Below are 19,393 nucleotides of genomic sequence, written 5' to 3'. Positions count from 1 at the left end.
TCTGCTATTTTCAAATTGTAAAATCATTTTTCTAAGATTTGTTATTGTCATTTAACCTTTTCTTTTATCCTTGAAACGCCAGAATTCTCGAAGTGCAGAATGAGCGTTGCTGTGTTGTTGATAGTAAAACTTGACTAGCAATGCATGTTCCAGTAAGATGAGATCCACAGCACTTCAGTCTTATCAGAATGACACAAATCCGTTTTGGTCTTCCTTGTATTCATCAATGGAAACAGTGAGTATACGTAAACATCATGTGCTTATAGAACCAAATATCCCCTGGTGGCAAAATTTTGTACTATTTTTATCTTCTGTAAATAAAACACCTCATGTTCGAGAGTGTATTTAGACCAAGTTTGGTCAAATTTCGTAAAATACATTTTTACCTGAACACCTCTCTTTAATTATGGCCACTGTATTTAGAGATAATTTTTAATGAAAATGGTAAATTAAATACAGCAACAGATAATACAGTAAATAAAGGTGGTATGGAGGGGAGTCAACTGAATAAATGCATATTGAACAATATGCCATCCAAAATAATAGATTTAGTTTAATCCTTTATCCCAGTGAGAGCAAACAAAGTTTGCGCCTGAAAATATCTTCAGGACTAAATATACTGTTGTACTATCTTATCCAGTAAGTAGTGCAACACCAAGGCAACTCGTGGCAAAGGTGGAGCAAGCTACCAGGCACTCATTTTCAACATCTTTCTCTAAATCCAGAGTAAAATTTTTAAAAAAGGTGATAAACCTTTTGGCAACTCCCATAGGCACAGATGACTTGCTACTGCTTCTGCCTGGTATCTCCAGCTCTGGGCCTGGCTCCCACTGAAGAGACCTCAATAAAGGTCGAAACTAGTCTGGGTAGATGGCCAATCCCTTTAATGCATAACAGTATACATATCCACATAGGAAATGTGTTTTGCATTATGGGAGATACTGGGTTAGAAGTGCCTGGTAGCTTGCTCCACCTTTGCCACGAGTTGCCTTGGTGTTGCACTACTTACTGGATAAGATAGTACAACACTATATTTAGTCCTGAAGATATTTTCAGGCGCAAACTTTGTTTGCTCTCACTGGGATAAAGGATTAAACTAAATCTATTATAGTCTAACCTAGTGATAAATAAATTTTCAACATGCCATCCAAAAACCAAGTAGCAGTTAAACAAGACTTTAACTCATCCATCTGAGAGTTAGGGTAGAAATAATGCAACAAAGCATCTGGGACCACAGATATAACAGTTCTGAGAAAAATTAGGAGAATGAACTGATGGTGTCAATCGCAGCATCATGTTAAAGACAAAGATAACAGGAAGGAACTTCATACTGTTATTATTCAAGAATGTATGAGTAGAGCTAATCTAAGGTGGCATGGTTACTTAAACAGTATAAGCGAGAAAAGATCAATAAACCTACTGCCATGTTTTTTTTTTCTTCTTTTAATATGAATTCTATGGCTGTTGATCTATAGTACATCAGTATTAGTACTATAGGTGAGGTATGGGTTAGCGAATCTGGAAAATCTTCTCTAGAGATCAAGGACATAATCAGGGCTGAGATTTCATAGTGACAATGAAATTCACCTACTAATTAATGACATTTACAAAATATTCATGTTCACAGTGGGATTCAAACTCACAGCCTGTTGATTGGAGAGCGATGTGTAAACCACTTGACAAACTAGGCCAGCTAAAAGACCCGGTAACGCTATAATAAATTTAGTTTAATCCTTTACCCAAGCATAGGCAAACAAAGTTTGCACCCGAAGTAGTTCAGGACTGAGGCAGCTCGTAGTAAAGGTGGATCAAGCTCTCATCACTCATTCTCAGTATCTCCCATAATGCAAAGCACATCTCCTTGTGGACATGTATAAAGCTATGCTTTAAGGGAAGGGCCACTACCCAGAAGTGGTGATACTAAGACAGAAGCAATGGAGAGGTCATATTTACTTATACGAGTTGCCAAAAAATGTACCACCTTGTTATTAATTTACTCTGGATTTAGAGAAGGATGTTGGAAGTTTATTTTCTGCTTGGTTAGACTATAATAAATTTAGTTTAATCCTTTACCCAAGTGTTTGCAAACAAAGTTTGCGCCTGAAGGAGTTCAGGACTGAGGCAACTCGTAGTAAAGGTGGACCAAGCTCTCATCACTCCTTGTCTCAGTATCTCCCATAATGCAAAGCACATCTCCTTGCAGACATGTATAAAGCTACATATGAGAGCTTGGTCCACCTTTACTACGAGTTGCCTCAGTCCTGAACTCCTTCAGGCGCAAACTTTGTTTGCAAACACTTGGGTAAAGGATTAAACTAAATTTATTATAGTCTAACCAAGCAGAAAATAAACTTCCAACATCCTTCTCTAAATCCAGAGTAAATTAATAACAAGGTGGTACATTTTTTGGCAACTCGTATAAGTAAATATGACCTCTCCATTGCTTCTGCCTTAGTATCACCACTTCTGGGTCTGCCACCCACTGACGAGACCCCCAATACAGGTCGAAACCGGTCTGGGTAGTGGCCCGTCCCTTAATGCATAGCTTTATACATGTCTGCAAGGAGATGTGCTTTGCATTATGGGAGATACTGAGACAAGGAGTGATGAGATCTTGGTCCAGCTTTACTACAAGTTGCCTCAGTTCTGAACTACTTCAAGTACAAACTTTGTTGTCTACACTTGGATAAAGGATTAAACTAAATACTAAATTTATTATAAAAGATATATTTCGGTGGTTACACCACATTTTTTATTATTTAGTTATATAAAATACTGAAATAATAGTTCCCGACAAGTTTCATAAATCGTAGGATTTATGTCTTCGGGTGGGGGGGGGGGGTAAATAGTGTAACTTAAAGTTTAAACAAGAGAATTAATAAATTCAAATCATAACCGTCTGGCTATTCATAAACTCAAATAACAGAATGCAGATATAAAACATTATTGACGTTGAACAATACTGGACGATGTCACGTCCAGTTTATGAATAGCCAGACGGTTATGATTTGTATTAATTCTCTTGTTTAAACTTTAAGTTATGCTATTTACCCTCTGAAGATCTAAATTCTACGATTTACGAAACTTGTCAGGAACTATTATTCAGTATTTTATATAACTAAATAATAAAAAATGTGGTGTATTCACTGAAATATATCTTTTGAACCAATTAGCCACAGAAATCTATGCCTGCTAAATTTATTATAGTCTAACCAAGTGGAAAATAAACTTCCAACATCTTTCTCTAAATCCAGAGTAAATTAATAACAAGGTGGTACCACTTTTGGCAACTCGTATAAGTAAATATGACCTCTCCATTGCTTCTGCCTTAGTATCACTACTTCTGGGTCTGCCTCCCACTGACGAGATTGCAATAAAAGTCATAACCGGTCTGGGTAGTGGCCCTTCCCTTAATGCATAGTCTGCAAGGAGATGTGCTTTGCATTATGGGAGATACTGAGACAAGGAGTGATGAGAGTTTGGTCCACCTTTACTATGAGTTACCTCAGTCCTGAACTACTATAGGCGCAAACTTTGTTTGCCTACACTTGGGTAAAGGATTAAACTAAATTTATTATAGTCTAACTAAGTGGAAAATAAACTTCCAACCCAGTAACGCTATGAAATAAATAAAGACTAACTATGGAATAACATATGCGATACTTGATTTAGTATAGAATTTTTGTCTTCGTGTCTAGATCAACTTCAGTAGGGCTTGAAAATTAAATGAGTAGAAGAGAAAAATGAGATTCAAAGAAAACACGAGCTACTCTTACACAATATAAGTGGCACAATCTAAACTACACCAAGGTCTTAACTGCACAAACTCATCATCAAACTCCTGGCATATATCCTCAAATGGAAGGGGATGTACAGGATCTTACTACATGAAAAGTTACTTCATTACTAACTTCCTATCAAAAATTTTCCTCCAGATCAGCCTGTTATCTGTCAACATTCCAATATTATCAGATCTTATATTTCTGACTTCTAAGTCACTTTTTACTGTTACAGCAGCAGTTTATTCAACAGCTCTGAAGGAATTGAAGGAGGTACACTGAAGGGAAAAAAGTTATGGGAAACTGAGCAGTGTTGTTTGTGCAGGACAATACACTTGTAATAACTAGTTCATGTCATGAGCAGAAATATATATAGCAGGTACTTACCATTATTATTAGCTTGCTTTGCTCTCTTTTTTCTAAATTTTCCCAATACATTGTAATATACCTAGTAATCATTTCCTACTGTGCTGTTTAGATATCCAACAAGGACCAACTTTTCCTTTTTTGTGTCAGCTGCCTTCTCTAATGCCTCGAAAAATTCCTTCACTTCTTCCTTAGTAGAACCTTCTGGGGGACCATAAGCACAAATAAATTTCATTGTTCCAGTTTCCCATTCTGATATTAGCCCACATCACTCTACTTGATAGTGCCTGCCATTCAAGAAGATTATCTTCATATTTAGTGCTGAATATTATAGCTACTCCTTTTCCTTGATTGTTATTGCCTGAATATAACATCTTGCATATCTTGCTTAGAAAGATCTCATCTGTTTGTCTTCTTTGTTTTGGTAACACCTATTATGTCTATCTGGTACTTATGCAATTATTCTTCTGCTAGTTCCATTTCTTTTCCATTGATGCCTTTTTGGTTGATGGTGCCAATCTAGATCACTTCTGATGTTGGATTTGTTCCAATAGCCTGACTTTTTTGTTGTTTGCTCTGGTTCCCTGACAAAGGCAACAAGGGGCCTTGTTTAACTTGGCGATGCCCCCCCCACTGGCATGAAATTCCATCATGTTGTACAATAATTTTGAATTATGATTTAAGCCAATAAGAATACAATTTGGTTGGCTAAATCCCAAATTGCCAGTCCATCCTCATTTGTTCGGTATCCTTTGATACAGAACTGGATATCATATTGGATATCAAATCAGAATGATGTGGAGGTCATTCCTTAAAACAAAAAAAAAAAGAAACCTCTTGAATATGGAATGTGTGAAGAACCATTTCCCAAAATAAGGATAATTTCTGTTCCATTTCTGTTCAGTTTTGAATGGTGAAGTAAGATTCTGCAACTTTTTGTATAAATGTTCCATAACTATTTTTGTAGTTATCTTCTGGAACAAAAGGCAGATGAGGATATTGGTGGATTGATGTAGGTAACAATGCCTTAGAAGAGTGAAATGTAAGATCTTACAGTACTAGAGACCTAACTAATAAATGAATTTGAAAGAAAACTTTGTTGACAGAAAGCTAATAATTATATAAACTTATTCACGTGATACTATTCTAGTATTCTGCACCCCCCCCCCCTGAATTGACGATGATAAACGAAAAAAATTTAAGATACCAAGAAATTATATATAGTTAGTTTAATCCATTATCCAATTGTAAGCAAATAAAATTTGCACCTGAAGTAACTTTCAGGATTGGGGCAACTTGTGGCAAAGGTGATATGACTTCGTACCCAGACCGGTTTCGACAAAGGTCGCAACTGATCTGGGAAGTGACTCTTCCCATAATGCATAGCATTATACATGTCCACAAGGAGATGTGCTTTGCATTATGGGATACTAAGGCAAGTGATGTGAAGTCATACCACCTTTGCCACAAGTTGTCCCAGTCCTGAAAGATACTTCAGGTGCAAACTTTGTTTGCTTACACTTGGATAATGGATTAAACCAAGTATACAATTTCTTGGCATCTTTAATTTATAATATAACCAAGTGAAAAACTTTCAACGATGATAAACTAATATAATTGTTCTGAAGTAAAAATTAATAAGGAAAACTATGCTTACTAAATAACTTAGGGAAATTACAATGTACAAAAGAATATATGTTAAATTAAACTTTAATATATTTCCAATATTTCGACAATGTCACGTTGCCATTTTCAAGGAACTTAACATAAAGACACGTGCGCGTGTCTTTATATTGGTTGCATGAGACTGCCCCAAATTTGGGAGACATACATCATGAGACCTTTAGTCCAATGGCCAAGAATACCTACATAGCCCGCTAGGGGGCACCATCAGAACTTTTAGGAGAAACAATAGCTTCTTGCTTCGTCCTCATTTACTGTATGTAGTGCCTGCAGGGGGCACCATCAGAACTTTTAGGAGAAACAATAGCTTCTTGCTTCGTCCTCATTTACTGTATGTAGTGCCTGCATGCACGTGTCTTTATGTTAAGTTCCTTGAAAATGGCAACGTGACGTTGCTAAAATATTGGAAATATATATTAAAGTTTAATTTAATGTATATTCTTTTGTACATTGTAATATCCTAAAGTTATTTAGTAAGCACATACAATGAACGTTTAAGCCTGTCTATGAGAATAAGGAAAACTAAACCGACTGGTGTATCGGAAAACAATTTTTTAAGATAGAAGGCTATGAAAAACATTATCTTGCCATTTTCAACCCCCCCCCATCCCACCCCAAATAAAAGAACTTCAAAATCTGTTTAGAAATCTGGTTGTAATGTATTATGTGACTTACTGCCGAGATGAAAATTCTTCCCTCACACACCTGCAGGTAAACAAAAAAAAAAAAGCAATTTCAAGAAATGATGCACTTGCATGTTCTATATTTTTATCCAAAATTTAATGAAAACATAGAGGATATTTTCTGAATTTTCCTATTTTCAATGGTGTATACTTTAAGATATTTCATTATGTTATATATGCATTTCTATGCAGTGGGAGTTAGAATTCATCAGAATTAACATCAAAGCAACTGAAGTGCGAGTAAATATATTACATTAATCAACTGGTATGTTCACTGGCATAAGTTTCAGAAGAAAATGCTCTGCCTGTTTCAACCTGATAAGAACTAAGTCAGCTTCAATGTGGGTGGATCAATTAAACTAGATTCTTTCATCCTAACAGGATGATATTATACTTCTGTTTTTGTCTTTTTCTGAATAACGCAGACCAAATGTAGGCATACCTCATGTTTTCTTTCTGTTCACCCTATTATTTGCACAAAAATAACATACATGTGCCAATATGTAATATATATATATATATATCAGGGGCGAATATTCTGGGTGTGCTAGGTGTGCGGTGCTCATCCACGAAATACCAGTATCACTGATATTATATTTTTGAATTTATTCCCATCTTTCATGGGAATAAATTGACTCCCCCAATTGTTTGCAGACTTCGTGCGATTCCTAAAATTGAACACAATATACAAATGTTTTAGTGTCCTCTTCAGGAGGATAATGAAGCATTAGTGCTTCATGAAAAGAGCACTTTTTGACACGTAAACACTGCGTCACATTCGTGTTAATAGCCCGGGTGTGCTTTCAAAATGCATACACCTTTGAGCCCTTCGAAAAGATGTAAAGACGAAGCAGTGGGTCAAATTCTTAGCGTTTTAGTATTTTTAAACTGCTGGGAAGGTGAGACTGGGTGAGCTAACATTTTGAGCTCACCCAGCACCAACACAATAACCAATCCAATTGAATGTTGTCACTTGCCATGAGTTGAGCGCTTACTGTATCCGAATGCTGTATTACAAACAACTGTTACACATGTTTTCTGGAACTCTTGCTATGCAGTATAACATCTGTTGAGGTTGCAAAGTTTTTTAACGGTATAGACACATTTTTATTCTAGTCTTTGGAAACAACAGACAGTAAAAAGATATCTATTCCTGAATAAAAATGAATATTCTGTGTACTATAAGATGTTGTTGATTTACAACAAAATATCAGCATATGCGAGATTGACAAGACAGAAGAATCGCTGATACAAAAAAAACTGATGGATATAGGATTCTCGAAAATGTGGATAATTCCGATAATGATCGGATGTCATGTATACTGAGTCTCAGTAAACAAAAGAAATTTCTTGAAAAATGGAGCTAAATATACACAAACCAGAGAAATACACATAACATGGGCAACAAATTTTACGAGATTATTTGCTGCTCCATGAAACAATATTTATTTCTACATTTCTCTTACTAAATAGCTTAAGGAAATTACAACGTACAATAGAATATACATTAAAATAAATTTTAATACACTTCCAATATTTCAGCAACATCACGTTACCATTATCACAGGAACTTAAATACAAGACACGTGCACACAGGCACAACACACAGTAAATGAGAAACAAAGCAGGAAGCTATTCTTTCTCCTAAAAGTTCATTTCCCAAAAGGCTCTCTGTATTTATAACCATGCCAGCCAAGCTTTGCTCAGGGAACAAATCGCCGCTACTCGCCGTTCCCTTATTGACGCTAACTTAGCTATCCAGGCACCTTAAACCATGAGATTTAGTCAATTTTATACGACATCTCATGCACTGCTGCGGATAAAGAATTAAAAAAAGTACAGGAATGACACATCAAAAAATTTGAGAATTTAAAAAAGAACTCGAACTTCAAACCACAACTTCCTACCGACACGGTAGTCAACCTTTCGTCAATTAGTTTGAAACCTGAAGCACTCGACGCTCTCTCACGTGGCCACAACTTCGCTATTGCGCCCTGAAGAATAACTGCTGAAGACATTATGATACAAATTGAACGTGGGATACGACACCTTCCAAACCACGTCGCCAACAATATTAGACTGGATGTGGCTTGTGTTCTGACCAAAGCAAAACCACCAAAAACCAACATGCTCAATAAGAAAATTAAATCTCTGCAAGAATTAAAGAAAAACAAGGAAATAATAATCACTAAAGTGAATAAAGGGAACGCCACTGTATTACTTAACCAAAAGGATTACACAGGTAAGCTGAATGCTCTATTGTTAGATCGGGCTACTTACCTCCCTATCGAGTACAATCCCACCAACTAACAAATTAGAAAACTCCACAGGCTCCTTAAGAAGGTCACTTCTTGGCCTGTAGAAGTCATTAACAAAATAAAACCGTTTAACTACATACCCCCCCCCCCCCCATATATATGGACTCCCAAAAATACATAAAGAAAATGTGCCATTACGTCCCATAGTGGATGGCATTGATTCCCCCCACATACAAACTAGCTAAACATTTGGCCAAAGCCCTCACACACTATACTGGCAACACACCTTCACACATAAAACAACTCAGCCCACTTCAAAGCCAGCATAGAAAACCTTACACTCAAACACACTGACGTAATGGTCAGTTTTGATGTCTCCTCCCTATTCACAAATGTCCCACTCACAGAATCCTTAGAGCTAATCCAAGCTAAATTTCCTCCCGATATCACAGTCCTATTTCAGTTCACAATGAACTCAGGCTATTTTGTTTGGCAAGGAAAATTCTACAAACAAATAGAGGGGACAGCCATGGGTTCTCCACTCTCCCCACCCTTGGCCAACCTATCCCCCAAAAAATATTGAAACCAATAAACCAGAACGCCCCCCCTTCACAACAAGGATTACTCTAAATCCATCACCATTCCCTATATCCGAGGCACCTTGGAAAAAATTACAAAAATTCTAAAAAAACATGACTTAACTTCTTGTTACAGACCTTATAAAAAATTGGCATCCCTTATCTGCTCCACTAACCCCCCCCCAAGACCTACCTGGTGTATACAAAGTCCCTTGCAGTTGTAACCTGTCCTACTTTGGCCAAACAGGCAGGACAGCTAATATCAGAATTTCAGAACACAAGGACTACATCCGTTTTCACCAATACAGCCACTCTGGTCTTGCAGACCATGCACTGGATACCCACCACAGAATACAGTAGAAGAAAGCCATGATAATACACCATAGTAAATTCAAATACGAAAGGCTATTCATGGAATCAGCCTCAGCCCTAAGAAACAATCCAAACCTCAACAAATTTGGTTGCATGAGACTGCCCCAAATTTGGGAAACCTACATCAGAAGACCTTCAGCCCAATCGGTCAAGAATACCAACATTGCCCGCTAGGGGGAACCATCAGGACTTTTAGGAGACAGAATAGCTTCCTGCTTCATTCCTCATTTACTGTGTGTTGTGTTTGCGTGCACGTGTCTTGTATTTAAGTTCATGCGATAATGGCAACGTGACATTGCCGAAATATTGGAAGTGTATTAAAATTTATTTTAATGTATATTCTATTGTACGTTGTAATTTCCTTAAGCTATTTAGTAAGAATGTATAACCAACGTCTAAGCCTTTCCACGAGAACTGCCATTCTCTGTCTCCTAGTAAACTCGTAAATTTGTTTTTAAATTATGCCATCATAAATTCACTTATTCATGTCTAGACTTTATAGGATCGTGCTATTCGCTCTACCCAGCAACTTATAGGACACACATATCACAAATGTTAATTATTAATAATTTGTTTACCATTAATGAAAGTATTTCTACTAACACTTATTCTTTCTTTTCATTTCCTATTCTAACATGTTGTATAAATGATGGTTCACATATTTTCATTTTTGAGTATTTCAAATATACCAACCAAATATAGCATTCTGCTTCATTGTTGTTTTCTAATAAATCTTAAAACAGATTGTTCCTCCACCCTATGCAGAAGTATTCAAAGTTATCCTGCAATTAATTGCATTGGACCAATTAAGATAAGCGCTGATGCACTCTCAAAACTAACATACTTAGATAAAAATGCAATCATATGGTCATGGGCATTACCCCCCCCCCGGATCGATTAAAAAATTCCACAAATTATAATCGTAAAATTGATTGAGATATGTAATCTTACACCCTCAACCCTGGGATGCTTTGTCTGTCTTAAAATTTCATTATGAGTTGGCCTGTTTCAGCCTATAGCAGGGTAGCCATAGAATACGTGTTTTATTGCAGCAATAAAACAAGTGTTCCTGTTTTTAGTTCATCTTTTTCTGATTTGTGAACAGCAAGACCAGTTCGTTTGCCCTCTGTGTCTAGTGAGTCACTGAGTGAAGTGTAAATTGTAAATTTATAGTGAAACAAATTTAAACAAAAAAATACATTTTTAAAAGGTAAGCGTATGTAATTTAATATTATTTTACTTGTTAGCTTTATGATTTTTTTGCTTTTAAACTGAAATAATTTAATTTAGGATTTTTGGATTATTTAATTAGTTAATTTTTAATGAAATATGCTATCAATTTTTTCATATATGAAATTGTGCAGAAAACTGTATTAATTCTGAATACTTTTTTCGCCCAAGAATTAAAGATCATTAAAATCGATGCAAAATGAAAATAATGTACTGTATTTATAGTTTACATCGATAAATAATTACATCAAAAATGCTAAATGATGTTTATCTATGTAATTATTTAATGTATTTATTTGTCTCCAAGCTTTGCCCCCCCCCCCAAATTTTTTGCAGGTGCGAGCCCACGCATACACGGTCAAATCGATGTGAAATTTGTAACACATGTTGCATAACCTACATGACAGCACACTCAACCGAAATGGGCACGCGATGCCACTGATATATATATATATATATATATTAGCTTCAGCAAAAAAAAAAAAAAAAAGCTTCTCTTTTTATTTAACAATTCATATTGCAGTGTGGTAAGCTGAAAACTCACAGTAACCCAGGCACAAAAACGAAGATTTCAATATCTTGGTATTTTAATAGTGCTCAATTTTTTTTAGGGTGCCACAGAAAATTCCCTTTGAAAGTAATCAATCTGATTCTGAAATAATACAATAACTAGAAATTTGTTTCAATATAAAATAAGATTGTTAATATACAAAAAAAATTCTATAAGTGTCCAATTAGATGTGTATTTTTTAAAAAAACATGAAGAGTGATGGATTTTTTACAATAATGTTATTATCAGAAAAACTTAGAACAATGAAAAAAAAACTAATACTTATTTTTCACTGAAACTTGTAATACAGATTAATTACAAAAACAAAACAAAGATTATTTACTTATTTCTAACTGCCTCTGAATTCTTGCTTTGCATCTTTCTCTGTAATCTGTCTGAGTCTTGTTGTAGTCTGTCATCACTTCCACAAATTTTTGTGACAACATCGAGTGCTAAAAATAAAAACCAAAACACAAATGATATTTGTAACAAATATCTAACTATGCTTGAAATTTTTAACTTGACTCTAATATATACTAATTGACTGAAAAATATAACAAAATCATACAAAGACGTTTGAATGATACTCTGTAAAACACGTGTTCTTTTGAATGACATGCATGTGTATTCATCGATTTTATTTCCATCTTATTCTGAAACTTTCACCAATAACCAATGCTGGAAGGTGAGATTGCAGGGAGGGCAGGGGGGGGGGGAAATCAAGATGGTTATGGAAAGTAGGGACAATATAAGTGAAAACCTTATTACTGGCCTTTTACTAACCTATCATCAATTTTTTTAAATGCTATTTTATAATTCAAATTAGTTGTCAAAAATCAAATCAGAATGGTTATTGCAAAATTCTTTTGCTTTCAAAAACATTATGTTTGTCATAATTTTTTTCAATCAGAAATCTTAATTGAAGTTTTTCTCTATAGCCTGCCAATTGTGATCAATATTTCAAGATATTTAGAGACATTAATAAAAAAAAGAACAGAATGAATCTGAAGTTCCGTAGATATTGCTGCATGCTTACATGAAACAGAAAAATATACATAACCATTATTTAGGTAAAAAACAAAATTTTTTCAAACGAATAAGCCATATTTTATCTATTAAAAATGTAATGCGTATTCACTTTTAAAAAGTGCATGCACATCTTAAATCAATTTGATGAATACTATGCTGCAACTGCCCCGAACATCATTTATATTTCTAACTCTTTATGCTATTCCTTCTTATACATAATGCCATATGTGCCAGAGCTGGGTTCCCCCTCAATTCCTTCTTCTAGATTAATATATTCTTGAATATTACTACTTGGAAATACAGGCATATAGTTGGAGATGTATACACAAATGATAATAACAGCTCCACTTATAAATTAATGCAATATGTGAACTCATTGGTGGTGATAATACATGGGCCAGGTGTTAGTGCATGCTTCTCACAAATGGAACAGTCAGAAGTTCACAAACCAGATTGCACCCACTATGCACAGTAGCTACTCTGAAGTCCTTTCTAGATTTTTTTTTTTTCATAAAGCTCACTAAAAAGATATCCTTGAAGTATGGAGTAATTACTTTGAAAAATTGCTAAATGAAACTAACAGTGATGACAGCACATCGATAAAAAAACACTGACCAGGCATGCATCAGGAATACATATCCATACTTGAAGTAAAAAAACCCGTCAAAAGTCTGAAATGTGGAAAGGCAGCTGGAGTAGATAATATTTGACCAGAAATGCTCAAGTATGGAGGTATAAAAGTCTTACAGTGGCTACACTGCATAGTTCAGAGGGCCTGGACAGAGGGATGAATTCCAGTTGATTGGAGTAGAACTCTTATAGAACCCATATATATATATAAAAGAGAGAAATAAAACTGAATGTGAGAATTACAGAGGTATTTCTCTACTGAGTGTTCCTGGTAAGATTTATGCCAGTATACTTGAGACACGATTGAGAAGGATCGTGGAAGAAAAGCTTGGTGAAGAACAAGCTGGATTGAAGCCAAATAGAGGCTGTCAGGATCAGATTTTCACTTTATTACAAATAGTTGAGAAGTCGCAGGAATATAACAAGATCTGTATTTAAGTTTTGTAGATCTGGAGAAGGCATATGACAAAGTGCCAAGAGAGAAGCTATTCAAAATGCTACAGTCGTATGGTGTCACTTGGGCATTATATCAAGCAATACTTAGTCTTTATTTGAGTTTTAAGTCAGCAGTTAGAATTGAAGGAAGTACAGGAATATGGTTTAACATTAAATCTGGTGTCAGAAAAGAATGTACATTATCCCCTCTGTTCATTATCTATATGGATCACATTATGAAGGAAAGTGGTATTAAACCAGATATCAAAATTGGAGATGTTAATGTCAGTTCTTTACTTTATGCGGATGGTGTTATACTTCTAAATAAATCTGCAACAAGTCTGCAAGATTCCCTGACTAAATTGAATAGCTGTTGTAATAGATATGGTATGAAGGTCAGCATTAAAAAGGCAAAGACAATGAAAGCAGGCAGAAACATTGAAAATCAACTGCATTGTGAATGGAGAACTTACAGAACAAGTAAAACATTTCAGCTTCTTAGGTACCATTTTTAGTGAAGATGATAAATTAAATATAGAAATAGACAACAGAATCAACAAAGCTGGTATGGTAGGAAGTCAACTGAAAACATTTATATGGAATAAGAGAGAAATTAGTCAAAACACTAAATTAGCTATATATAAGACAGTGTTCAAACAAATTTTAACTTATGGTTCTGACAGATGATATGAGAGTCCTCAGAAAGATTAGGGGGTTGTGAACAGATGGCATCAATGGCAATATCATATTAAAAACAAGGATATTAGGAAAGAACTTGACATTGTTCGCATCCAGGAATATGTTAGCAGAACTAATCTCAGGTGGTATGGTCACTTAAACAGAATGGGAGAGGAAAGATTAGCAAAACAAGTGTTCTTTGCCAGGTTGGCAGGAAAAAGTTCCAGAGGAAGACCAATATATAGATGAATGGATACATTAATAAGTGCCTTTGAAGATAGAAATATAATATCTGACAATATTGGAGCCTTGACAGGTAACAGATTGATTTGGAGGAAAACTGTAGATAGGAAGTTAGTGATGATGTAAATTTTTCATGTAGTACTGTCATATCCTGTACACCCCTTGAGGGTACATGGCAGGAATTTGATGATGATGATGATGAATACTTAATATTTTGAAATGAATAACAATCTATCATTGGAAACAATAAACCATAGAACATTAGGTGCATGACAGTAGAGTCCTGAACATGACTGCATAATGACATATGAAATTGGGGTATAATCTGTAACATTCTCCTCATTTCCTTCCAATCATCATGGCTTAAAGATCTAAAAAGGGAGGGCAGGTGTTTTGTGCCTGAGAGAAAAAAATCTAGTATGCTCTTCTCATCTTACCTCACTTCATGGAAGTGACAGGGAAAGAAAGAAATTTTCTTGTTAAATTCAGCATAATTTAAAGCAGTTTGTTATCTGTTTGCAACTTCATATGCAGAAATATTGAAGGAAAAATGTGTCGGGTACTTATTTAGAGCAGCACTTCCCATACTGTGGGCCGCAGCCTCCTTGAGGGGCCTTTAGTTTTATCGAGGGGGGGGGGAGGCATGAAAAAAACCTTTTTAGACTAAGTAGATATTTTTTATCTTAAAAGAAACGTATTTAATTTTTATTATTTCTTTTTTGTTATTTTTTATATTTTAATGGAAAAAATCACGCACCGGTGTTGGTTCACAAATTTTCCTTCCTGAGTATTTCGGCGCTTAATGAATATTAGTAAACATATGCTTATTCATATAAGTTTCATTTCAAAGGTATTAATAAGAAGCACAAAAAAAAACATACAAATGCAAAATCTTGAGCTCAATTAAAACAGCCAAGTTTTTCACACTTTAAATTAATGTTTCATCGCTAGTGTACACAAGTGCGAGTGATGCACGGGAAAGAAATATGCTTGGGGTGTAGGGTGATTGCACTGTAGCACAGAACTATGCATCAGAACTATAAACACCGGGGATTCCTTTATTCATGTAATTCACTAATTTCATCTTGTTAGTCTGTTGTGTGTTGGTATCAATACGTGGTGCTATTATTTTATCTATTGATGCTATTATTTGATTTTTGCAATATTCGCTGTGTATGTTTTGTATTGAATATAAATACAATAAATATAATAATAATATACTCATATGTCTGTATTATGAATTTTTTTTTTCGATTGGGGCCATGAAATATTTTAATTTTTCCAAAGGGACCTGTAAAATCTCGTATAGAAAAAACATAGTAATATTTTTTTTCTATGTCGATTTTACATAGGAATTTAAATTTACATAAAATACTTGTAATTAAAATTAACATAATAACTCACCTTGCTGTATTAAATTTAGTAACAAATTGTTAGAATATTTTTATAAGAGCCACTAGAATTGTGAAAACAAAAAAGAATAAGCTCAGACAGGATTAGGCAGATACACCTAAGGCTAGTGAAAATAGCAAAGGTCACCGGATTAAGAATTTTCCTACCAAAACTCAACAATAGCGTGGGTGGCCGAGAAAAAACCTCCAGTAAATCTGGGGGACTTAATTTGAAGAAGGGCCAAAGTCGAGAAAGTAAGATAAAAGGCAGAGACCAAGGGGCTCTTGCTCTCACTTCTAAGTTGTTTCCAGTGCCAAGCCTTTTCGAGGACGGGGAGAGTCACGTTTCTGTGAGCAAGAGTTCCGAAGAAGATGGGAAGTTAGATAGCAGCAGAGACGGTCTTTTCGAGATGTCCTACCATATGATTCTTCGATGATCTACGCGTGTGTGCTGTAGCATTGCTGCCGTAACCTAGAGTCCGATCGGAAAATTCTTTGGAAGAAGCGGAACGTACCTGTATACCTTTAGGATCTAGGGCTATATGTGATGAGCTGGCAAGATTATAAGTAAGATGTTTTATGTTAATTCCTAGTGAAAATTAAGCGACGAATGTTGATTCTATTGTCGATTAGCAAAGAAAGTATTAGAGAAGTTGGAGAGCCGTACTTCTGTTTGAATGTGAAATAAGTAGTATATAGAGTTTTAAGGAATTTTCTAATGTTGTGTAATGCAAAAAATTGAATGCGGTTAAAAAAGCTTTAACTTTTTCCTGTTTATAACATGAGTAAAGATAAAGTATGTTTAAGTATATCCACGTGTCTGAAAATTTATGTGAAATTTTGCTGTCTTTGTCTTAAAGCTTAAGTGAAAATGCTTGAATAATGGTATGGAGAATTAGACACGTGATTTGTATTGTCTCCACTGTTATCTTGTTGTATTAGGCTGAACCAGACATTTGATATGTGTAAATTTTGTAATTAATTTGTCTTAGAATGAATAAACATGTTTGTTTTGTTAATAGCTTGCCTGATCTTGCCTTATCAATGCATTGTCTCATATATATATATATATATAACCTGTGTGACCAAAGAATAGTGGTAGCCACGACTGACTGATATTAAGTGTTAGGAGTTGCTTGAATTAGAGTTAATTTAAGAGATATTTCTTGTGCTTAGCTGATTGTTTCTCTTGCATGTAAGGGAAAGATAAACAATTCTTTTACGCAATCCTTAATGGTGTCGAAAATAAAAATAAATTTTTAAGGATCAAATACAAGGGAAACACAGCAAGATAGTTAAGGGAATTGATTCCAGCAAGAAGCAATTCCTGAATCTACACTTTGAGCATGTGAAATAGTTTACTTATGGCCTTGAGAGAAAGGGGGAGGGGAGTAAAACTATAGACTAAAAGGATTAAGAATAATCACAAGTTTTGTGCATGAAGAACTAGCTCAAGCAATGACGATAAACTCGGTATTACGACTGATAAGAAAAAGACATTACAAAGGTGCAGTACGATGTTAAATAATAATAAATAACAAATTAATATCAATAATATTAAAATTAAAAATAGATATTATTACAGACCTTTACATCCATAATGGGAAGCACTGATTGAGAGTACATAATTATTTTTACTTGTTTCCTGTGTGCAGATTTTAAGCATATATGCCTCTGTAGTGCAATTGGAAGAACAACAGAACATTGTGCCCTTTGATTGGAAAAGACCTGAGTTTGATTCTTGTCCTGACAAGAGGAATCTTTTATATGGGCTTTTTCAAATGAAGGTGAGTTACAGAAGTAGAAGGTTTTTTTTTTTTCCTCCCTGAAACTTGGGTATTTCATCCTGCATTCAAGCAAATTGGCAAACCATGAGAACATGTGCAATTTACAGACAAAAAAAAAAAAAAAAAAAAAAAAATATTGTTTTTGGTGATGATGGGTAGTAGATGACATTGATGATAATAGCGTCATGTGTAGGTGAAGAATTAATGGAGTGTTCTCCTGTGATGAGTCCTTGAAGGTGTAATTGCAATAATAACAATAATATAATATTGGGATTTAAATTTAATGTAGTAAGCCCAACATGCACATGTTGGGCTTACTACATTAAATGAAAGAATTCTTCCTCTTTTATATATCCCCTGCACACAAGTTGTAAAACATTGCATACTGGGCTTTGCTCAAGTTGTTTTCTCTATTGCAGTATTTGTTATATATATATGAGGGGGTACCCAAAAATAACTGGAATCTGAACTTGGCACATGCATTTTCTAGTTAATGCCACTAGGCATCGTGAGTGTGCAGTTTTCTGTGCCAGTCTGGCAAGTGGCTTCATCCTGTGTGAACTGATGAAGAGTGCAGGTAAAAACTAGTGACAGTGGTTTTGAGGCAGTTATAGTGTGAGGTGGAGATAAATAATATTTATTATTATTATTTGACACCTCCATGGAATCCAAGGACTCATCAAGGGAGGGAAACCTGCTCTACAACTCCGTCTCCACCATTCAATCACCAACTAACTGCAACTACACCAACCACAAACATCCATGCCCAGGGTGGGATTCAAGCCTTTTGGCTGGAGAGCAGATACACTATCCAATCCACTCAGCCAACCAGGCCAGCTTTTTTTTTTTTTTTTTTTAAAGTAGGATTAAAATTGTTATTTTATTCTTCTTAAGTAGCTTCTCCAATTTGGTAAGCCAAAGTGTTATAGCTCTCTCGTAATAGCACTTGTTACCCATCCATTACTTTACATCATCAATCCAAGAAGTTCTTGGTCTACCAGTAGATCTTCTTTCTAGAATTTCCAGAGACATTTTCCCTGCCAATCCTCTTAATATGTGTCCTGCCATCTTGCACTTTCTCTTAAGGCATCATCATCATCATAAACTAATTAATTAACTTCAAACTATTAACATACGAACTGCTTTTTTTTCTTTCTATAGATACTTTCATTGCACAGTTCCATTCACATGGTATTTATCATTCCTCCACTTTTCTCCAGTTTACTAGTCAGCTTTACTTCCATGAGTGCTCTTTTGGTTCCCATTAACTTCAATACCTCTTGATCAGTTTTTTTCTCGTTCCAAGAAATCTTCAATGCTTGCCTATAGCACCACATCTCGAAGGGCTGTAAACTCCTCGACCTTATTTCAAATACTTCTGGCATTAGCATACATAAACAGCAATATCCCCTTCATCTCACAACTTTCCCTATACCTTGTGTTACTTAGCTGATTAAAGTTAGCCTGGGGTACTACATTTTGCACTATGTGATTACTCTCTGACTAACCTCTAGATTGCCTGGACCCATGCTCACCTCCATCCCCCACCCCCGCAATTCCATTTTCCCTGACTTCGAACTTCTGAACTCTCACTAAAACAAACTCCTGACACCAAATACGTTTAGATACAAGCCACCCACCTTATATAAATCCTTCCTTCCTTCCATCAAACTCACTCTACAAATCCACCAACTTTACACC

General features: G+C 35.2%; 1 protein-coding gene across 1 annotated transcript in view; it reads right to left on the bottom strand.

Moving 5' to 3' along the window:
* Nucleotides 1-19,393, bottom strand: part of LOC150101745 (syntaxin-1A-like) — a 374,196-nt gene that overhangs the window by 44,242 nt on the left and 310,561 nt on the right. The window contains exon 6 of the mRNA XM_090401045.1: nucleotides 11,843-11,951. Coding sequence (XP_090257171.1) covers nucleotides 11,843-11,951 — 109 coding nt within the window. The remainder of the gene's footprint in view (nucleotides 1-11,842; nucleotides 11,952-19,393) is intronic.

Source organism: Typopeltis vanoorti, chromosome 11 (assembly GCF_054136105.1).
Source record: "Typopeltis vanoorti isolate ZY-2024b chromosome 11, IOZ_Tvanoo_1.0, whole genome shotgun sequence".
In the NCBI taxonomy this organism is placed as follows: Eukaryota; Metazoa; Arthropoda; class Arachnida; order Uropygi; family Thelyphonidae; genus Typopeltis; species Typopeltis vanoorti.
The sequence above is the reverse complement of the archived record's forward strand: the minus strand, read 5'-3'. Positions and strand labels throughout refer to the sequence as shown.